This window comes from Stigmatopora argus, chromosome 16 (genome assembly GCF_051989625.1).
Source record: "Stigmatopora argus isolate UIUO_Sarg chromosome 16, RoL_Sarg_1.0, whole genome shotgun sequence".
Lineage (NCBI taxonomy): Eukaryota > Metazoa > Chordata > Actinopteri > Syngnathiformes > Syngnathidae > Stigmatopora > Stigmatopora argus.
Window position 1 is genome coordinate 1,077,079 of NC_135402.1, and position 8,294 is coordinate 1,085,372.

Sequence of the window (8,294 nt, forward strand, 5' to 3'; positions counted from 1 at the left end):
CAAATTCCTAATGTGTTTAAATTGAACGTACCCTGCCAGGATGACGACAACGACGTGTTTTACAAAGAAGCATCTCCTTTATTTCGTGTTGACGTTTTATTGACATGGTCTATGATGATCATTTTGCGCCACAAACAACCAGAATTCGGAATGATAGAACAAGGTATTCTTTGACAATTGGGGGCGCGACAAATAGGTTTTGTTTGCCATGTACAAAGGGAAATTGAATATATTGTTTATCTTCACAAAAGACGTGCTTACCAGTGAGAGTCATGGCAAAATATATAAATTTTGTATTTATTTTTTTAAACCAATTTTTAAAAACATTTTCCTATTGTCCCCGATGCACTTGGAATGAATTGGATTTCCAGACAAGTCTTTGGTTGAATTCATTTTATTCTTAGAGATGATCCTTCATATAGTGTAGTAAGGCATTCAGGTTTTGTTTTTTGTGGTCATCTTTGGCCACCACCAAACAGGTCTCGGCTTCGGCGATTAGGTAGATTCAAGAAGAACACAGTCAGGACATCCAATAACCAAAAGGCCTCTCAATCTTTCATAAAAATCACAATATGCCATCTGAAAATGGATGACGGGTCGAGAATGAATGCCCAAATATATGCTTTTTTTGCAGTTACGATATACACAAGTCAAATCCAGTTGATAAATTGGAATGCTAATAAAGATGCTTTGCTCTTTTAAAAATGTCTCCAAACGAAGGGAGCGAGTGGGCGGAGCCTCATTCAGTCCTGAGCGCCAGTCTCCGTTTGTAGATTCCAGCCAAGGCTTTGGCGGCGCCGTAGATCATCTGCCGTTGCGTCATCCCCGTCGTGGCCTCCAGCCACGCCGTCCCGTCGCCGTCGGACGGGCCGCCTTCCGAGACCTGGCCTATTGGGACCAGAAGGCCGGACCAACCCAGGCTGTAGTCCGGCGGGGTCAGCGACTGCGCCTGCGTACGCACGAAAAAGCCCGTTTCAGCTCATGCGGTAGATGTTACTTCCCAAACTCTGGCTGACGGCCTCACTGTTCTGGGGTCGAGGGTTCGATCCCAGGTGGGTCCTCACTGTGCGGAGTTGCCATGTTCTTCTCCCAGGCTTCCGTCCCAAAAACATGCATGCTAAGCTAGCTGGCTAACCCTCTAAATTGCCTAACCCGAACTATGATTAGTTGTCCTGTCTCTCCTCGTTCCCTGCCATTGGCTGACTACCGATTAAGGGTGTGCCCATAGTTGGCTGGGATAGGCTCCAGCACCCCCATGACCCTTGTGAGGATAAGTGGTCCAGAAAATGAAGGAATATTGAATTTTGACCCAATATATTGGACTTTTTGTTCATACTGAGCCACTCATTTGGCTATTAGCGTGAAGCGTTTAGCCGTGGGCCCTAAATTGGAGATTTTCAAAAGGAAAAGAATACCTGCTGGACATAATGGAGCGCCACCGGGGTGGCCTGGGTGAAGACCTCCACTTTGGTGTTATGAGCAGGGTCCTCTAGGATCAAACAGCCTATGTCGAACCACCTAAAGACAAAAGCGGCAGTTTCAAGCCCGGCAATGTTTGTACAAATTTGGCCATCCGAGCGCCTTTACGACTATGTTGACACGTCGGGGAGTGTACGTTTATTTAAGCGGCTTCAAAAAAAAAAGGGCGTCTTACTTCTCGGGGAAGAGCTCGGCAATAAATTTCTCCATGGAGACCACCGGCTGCTTCTCGTGGATGGCGCCCGATCTTCTCAAACTATCGATGCGCTCCTGAGCCCCCTGCGGGACAAAGCGTTTGGTCATTTGAAAAAGATTTTCGGCTCGTCTCATTTCACCAAATCAAAATGGCAATGGTGTCATCACGCTGCATTCAAGTCTTTTTTTTAGTTCGCTAGCGTTACATCGTGCTCCTTACACAACGGCAGACGACGGAATATTTCCCACTTTACGCCGGGCACAAAAAACAGAGTGAAGAGACCTTGAGTCCCGCAGCGTAGCCCACAGGCTGCGGGGCAATGTTGGACGGACCGATTTCCCCCGTGACCACGGCCATCCCGAAAACCTCCTGAAAAGCATCTCGCACAGCGTCCACGTTGGTCTCCTTATTGGAAGCCACCACGATGTCAATGTCTCCTCCAGATTCTGTAGGGAAAGAACACATGCTTGGATGTAATCCATTGTCTCCAGTTCCCTACGTATCTCAAAGCAGTCAATCGCTAAGGTACTATTGCTAGGTCGCATGACAGTACGATTTGGATTTGTACTAAAATGTTATATGGGACGACTACCCGTCTACACTAGTTTCATATCAGCATACATAACTGCTGAGCTTTGTCAGGGGCCCGGAAAAGACCGCGCAAAGTTGGCTCCTGGAAAAGTAGATCAGTTTGAGCACCCCTGCTCCAAAGTATCTATTTGGAGCGTCGACGAGAAGCCACGCTTACTGATATACGGAGCCATGCCGGGATCTAGGGTGGTGATCATCGACTCCACCGAATGCTTGGTCTTGTCCAGGACCGTCTTAACCACCGGGTTCCCAGCGACACCCTAAAAAAAAGAAGGATGTTGCCGTCACGTTGTTCAGCGGGCGAAAAATGTGCATTACTGGTCATGAAGGAAATGATGGGGGCTCCTGGGAAACATTTTCTAAGTTGGAGAATGCATACAGTATAGTTTTTCAGAAGCTGGAAAATAGCTTGTATACCTTGAAAAAACCCCAGATTCCTCCCCCGGCCTGGTCTGGAAATCCTCTGGGATCGTCCTGCTCCTCAGGGAAGGTGATGGGGGATCTGACATCTGCTAGACCTCCGGTCATGGCAGGCTGTTGAACCATAGGGTTGGACACCACACCTGAGGATGAAGGGAACGTCGTGACAAATTCAAAGCCAGGTTGGATTTTGACATCCGCTATGTCTTCTTGTTGTGTGTTTTTTAGCAGTTGATTATCATCTCCTCCGAGTTAATTAAACGACAACAAGCCGTTTCCCAGAACTTACCCGGAATGGAGGTCGGGCTGGAATAAGATGGCATCAACGGCGTTTGCGGCGTCCGACCCGCGTGACCCCGCGTGATGTCGTAGCCCGCGCTCATGGAGAAGCTGGAAATGGGAGGCCCGGCGGGAGGCCCGACGGGAGGCGGGCCGGCGAAAGAGGGCGGGGGAGGAGCCGAGACGGCGAGGTTGGCGCCGAAAGGGCTGGCGAGCGAAGACGGAGGAGGAAAGATGGATGCTGGAGTCACGGGACCGCTAAACGCCGAGGCCGCGGCGAGTGGCGAATTCATGGAGGCTGAGGTGGCGGCCATGGTGAAAGGATGGCTGGATGGAGCTGAAACACACATTGTTAACACTCCATTTGGCTTTTTCTCAAAAGCATAGATGCAGTTTAGACATCCATACGTTCCCTAACAACATTTGGAGCATGATGGCTCCATTAATTTTATTCCAAGATATTGAGGCACTTGTCGCATGAGATTGTGATTATTGTGACCTTTTGGTTATGGACTTTGTACTTGATTTGGACGGTTGCCTTACCCATGTTCATCGGTGGAGGGCTGCTCAAAGCGGCAGCAATTATTGGCGGCGTCGGGGTGGTTGGAGGGGTCGTCTCAATCCCGCTTTCTTCCATCATCTCATTGGCCTTCAACGTCTACGCAGCACAAAAACAAACCTAAGAAAAACAACAACAAAAAACAAGGCTGTCTGTATGAAATGTTGGCACTCCCAAGTAAATAAATGGTTGATTGTAAATACAGTCAACGTTATAACATCCTTGGCACAGCCTGTTTCATTTGGTAATTATTTACCAGTGCCAAAATCTTGCAAATAAAGTTTTCTTCATTTTAGAAGCAAAGCCAATAAATCCACTAGTACTACTATTCGAATCAGCTGTGCAGTACACGTGTATAACGTTCTTGATTACGAAGTCCAAGCAACAATGACTTCCTGAAAAGCTGGTTAAGTTCACTCAAACTTATGGCAAATACGTGTTTTTGTATATTAAGTGAACACAAAAGTGTAAATATGACATGAACACTCACCAGCTAGCTGGGTCGGCTCGATAGCCCGTGAACACGCAGTCACACAATGATGACGTCACTTGCTGCCACGTCTGCTGGGAGGTGGCCCCACCCACTCCTGGAAGTAGCGGTCCGCTTCCTGATTGGTCGCCTCTTTTGCAGCCAATAAGTATAAACAATGAACTGTCATAGGAAAAGAACGACATTTTAATCTAGAATTCCTTTGCTCCTGTAAGTCGGATTCATAGAAAAGCCAGTAAGATAAAACATTGGATAACGTTCAAAGCAAGGCGAGGAATAACCTAAAGTATTGTAATTCTTTTTATAGGGAACAAAATATGAACACTAGTATTTGCATAAAAGACAGTTGTGTGTTTGAGTGTATATACAAGTTGCTGTTTTTGCCTGTGAAACAATATCAGGTGACATTTGAATATTCTTAAATTATTAAACAAATAGAATTATTCTCTACTTTACTGCTATACACATGGCAAATAAAATGCTAATGAGCTCAACTCTTATGACTGTCATTATATCGTCACCAGCTAATTCTCTCCGATACTATAATTGTATTTTTCCACACACGATGTCCTCGTAGAGAGATACATCGAGGAGAAGATAGTCTTTCTGCTGGATATCTAAGAAATAGAGAAGATCCTGCGTCATCTTGGGGTCAAATCCCTCTTGGACTAACTTCCCCTTCTGTTGCTTAAAAGTTTCGGTCATCTCCAGAGAGGCCTGAAAAACATAAAAATCAGTACAAACGAGCGACTGGGTTTGAGCAGGTGGACATATTCGTACCTGGATTCGGAGAAAGCGAGGCCAGGCGTACGCTGGAAGAGTTTCCAGCAAGTGGCCGTAGAGTTTGGGCCCGCTTAATGTGTGCTCCTCTTTTAAAACAATGGCGGCCATGCCTATTCGACCTTCGTATCCTGTCAAGCAGATCCAAACAAACAGAGGACAATTGCTTTGCCTTTAGTTAAAGATGGGCTTAATATTGTTACCCGAACAAAAACAAAAAAAAAGAGGGAAAACAAAGTCATTTTGACAGTATACCTGGTATAGCGACTCCATAAACATTGGCCTCTTGAATAAAATCCAGAAGACATAAAACCTCGGACACTTCCATGGTGGACACATTTTCTCCTTTCCACCTGTATAGCAAAACATTTATTTTATTATTATTTTTTGTCTTTGAGAACACGCACATGAATCCAATGCAATTCTAATGAATTATGAAAATGTTGTGTATTGAACTTATGGCACGACTTTGTTTCTTTTTTTAAACAATCCAGCATCACCTGAAAGTATCTCCGAGTCGGTCCCGGAAGTAAAGAAATTGTCGGTGGTCTCGGAGCAGGAGGTCTCCGGTGTTAAAATAGACGTCCCCTTCCGTGAACACGTCCTTGAGCAACTTCTTCTCGGACTGGATCTGGTTTCCGGCGTAACCCGAGAACGGACTGGCCGCCGTGACGGGAGCCACCAAAAGACCGGCTTCACCTGGTGACGCAAAGTCCCGAAAGGTGACACGTTGTCCGCCAAACGGCTCTCGATTGGTCGACGGACTCACCGACGCGTGCCGGTTGACATCGTCCGGACGCCGTTCTGTACGCCTCGCCTGTTTGCGGGTCGTATCTCAGCAGGTGAAATGGCAGCGAAAGCTGCAAGAAGAACGCAAGCGGCCATTTTAGGGCCTTCCTGGAAACTCCCGAGGAGACGCATATTTTTTGGCGTCCTGACCTTGTTGAAGTAGCTGGCTCTCCCGACGGGTCCGATCTCATCGGTGTAGTTGAGGAAGCCCACGCTGGCCTCCGTCAAGCCGTAGCCTTCTCGGATGGTGACGGTCCCGAAACGGCGGGCGAAGGCCTTCCACACGTCGGCGCGAAGGCCGCTTCCCGCCGCCAGACGAACGCGGTGACTTTTCTCCTCCGGAACCTGCACCGATCATTCCCCCCACCCCAAATGTACATTTGGCATTTCTTTGTCCGAACAAGATGGCAAGAGATGTGAATCATCTAAAAATGTTTTTTTTTTTTTTTAAAGGTTATCTCACCACAGGGTGGTTGACCAAATATCGACAAAGCTCTCCTATGTATTGCACCACGGTCACGTTGTACTTGACGCAGTCTTTCCAAAAGTGACTGGCGGAAAACTTCTTTTTTAACACACAAGTTGCACCTGTGATGAATAAAGAAGAACATCGTTAAGGGAAAGCAAAGCTGATGATTTTTGTCCTTTTTTGGGGGGAGGCGAACATGGATTTATGATAGTACAAAAGAATAATTGAAATTCATCTAGATGACGTTGTGCTGGAACCAGCAAGAAAAAAAAATCTAAGCACTTACTCATGACATGATTATATTGCGTTCACTAAATACTTTTTGGGGATGATGACTTTCATGGTATTATTTGGAAGTAAAGTTACTCTTCATAAAGGTTTGGGCTAATCTGTACTCTAAATAACATATAAAAGCCACACAGTCAGAATTTGATGATTTTTGTGTGTGCATTTTTTGGCCCAATGTGCACATGTGACAGTACAAAACAATAATTACAGCGAATCTACATAGATGACGTTGTACTGAAACCCATGTTTTTTTTTAAGAAAAAGAAAAATCTGACTTAATAAGCACACACTCATGACATGAGCATATTGTTTTCACCAAATACTTTTTGGGGATGATGACTTTCTTGACATTATTTTGAAATAACGTGAATATTAAATAAAGGTTTGGCTTACTCTACTCTGGGAATCGCATGTAAACGCCCAATATGGTAGCAATAAGCCAAAAAATGGATCTTCCACCCACCACTAAAACCACAAAAGGACATTTTTGCGATATCGTTTTGCCTGGGACGCACTCACCGAGCTGGATGCAGCCGCCGATGCCCAACAGGGAAGCGGACATGTGGTAGAGAGGAAGGCTGATGTAGATGACGTCTTCCGACGTGGCGCCGCACATGTGAAAGAAGGCCATGCTGGCGATGGCCTTCAGGTGACCCACGCGGGCCGCCTTCGGGAAACCTGCCCAAGAGAGGAAGGTCGGCAGCGTCAACGCATCCGTTGGAAAAGATTGTTTTTTACACCTTTTTTATACCTGTGGTTCCCGATGTAAATATGTAGAGGAAATTGGACATGACGTCCACCCGAAGCGGCTCCCGTCGCTTTTCGCTGGACGTGCTTTGCACCTGTTGGAGGGAGGTGACGACGTCCTGCGGGAAGGACGAGGGATGCACTGTCCAAATCGATATGTTGTCCTTTTGGAGGTCCGGTAGCATCTCCTCCAGCAAAGAGTCCAAACCTAAAGGAAGGAGAGACAGACGGTAAGGTAAGGGTGTGTTTGTAGATAAAACCAGGGTAAAAGTGAGGGAAAAAATGGGGAAAGGCAATACAAGTGACAAGAAAAATAGGAAATTGTCAAAGAAAAAGTGACGGGGAATAAAAGGTACGGCCAAAAAAAGTGATGGATGGGAAGAATAGGGAAAGGCAAAAAAGGGAAAGGGGAAAAAAGGGAAAGGGGGAAAAAGTGATGGCAAAATAGGAAAAAGGATGAAAAGTGATGGCAAAAAGAGAGAAAGGGAAAAAAACGACAGCAAAAATTGGGAAAGGTAAAAAAAAAGTGATCACAAAAGTAGGGAAAAGCAAAAAAAATAGTAATAATAATAAAGGGGGGGCAGCAAAAATTGAGGGCAATACCTGAACCCACTACAAGCGTCTTGGCCCCACAGCTATGAATACAACGAATCAGAGCCTTTGCTTTAACATTGGTATTGAGAAAGGCTACTTGACAGCCCAGTTTGCAAAGTGCCAGCCACACGCAAACAAAATCCGGTTCGTTGCCCATCAACAGGGCCACGACGCCGCCTCCTTCCCAAGGCTTGTCCCCGAAAGCGTCGGCCAAGCGCTCGCTTCTCCGGTCCACGTCCCCGTACGTCAACTTTTCATCTTCGAAGAGAATAAATGGCTTGTCGGGGCTCTCCCTCGCCCGGAGGAGAAAGCAGTCCAAAAAGGTGACCACTCCTCGCCGCATGCGACTTTGCAACGACTTTCTGTACATCCCAAGTTTGGCGTAGTATTTGAAATCTTGCCAAAAAAAGGGATGTCGCGTTTTCTGGTAGAAAAGGAGGGTAAGTAAAGTCACTAAAGTGGTGCTCAGCACGAGCGTGAACATGTTGCCGTGAACACTCCGTGAGAATTCCGTGAAAACTCCACGGAAACTCCGTGAAAAGTCAAAAAGCTTTGACAAGCGCTTGCAGAAAGGGGCGTAGCAACAATGCACAGGCGCCGCTGCCATTGGTTG

General features: G+C 46.4%; 2 protein-coding genes across 2 annotated transcripts; both read right to left on the reverse strand.

Annotated features, from left to right (window-relative positions):
- Positions 1 to 378: 378 nt before the first annotated feature.
- prrc1 (proline-rich coiled-coil 1) lies at positions 379 to 4,170 on the reverse strand. Its single transcript, XM_077623032.1, has 9 exons — positions 4,015 to 4,170; positions 3,509 to 3,644; positions 2,976 to 3,302; positions 2,684 to 2,829; positions 2,424 to 2,526; positions 1,958 to 2,121; positions 1,655 to 1,758; positions 1,416 to 1,518; positions 379 to 949 (listed from the first exon to the last, which is right to left on the reverse strand). Exons 2-9 carry the CDS (start codon positions 3,603 to 3,605, stop codon positions 740 to 742), a joined length of 1,254 nt encoding a protein of 417 aa, XP_077479158.1. The 5' UTR covers positions 3,606 to 3,644; positions 4,015 to 4,170; the 3' UTR covers positions 379 to 739.
- A 22-nt stretch (positions 4,171 to 4,192) lies between these two features.
- LOC144091034 (long-chain fatty acid transport protein 6) lies at positions 4,193 to 8,183 on the reverse strand. Its single transcript, XM_077623031.1, has 10 exons — positions 7,691 to 8,183; positions 7,092 to 7,295; positions 6,860 to 7,018; positions 6,047 to 6,171; positions 5,734 to 5,928; positions 5,564 to 5,654; positions 5,295 to 5,493; positions 5,050 to 5,147; positions 4,795 to 4,925; positions 4,193 to 4,731 (listed from the first exon to the last, which is right to left on the reverse strand). Exons 1-10 carry the CDS (start codon positions 8,163 to 8,165, stop codon positions 4,555 to 4,557), a joined length of 1,854 nt encoding a protein of 617 aa, XP_077479157.1. The 5' UTR covers positions 8,166 to 8,183; the 3' UTR covers positions 4,193 to 4,554.
- Positions 8,184 to 8,294: the final 111 nt, after the last annotated feature.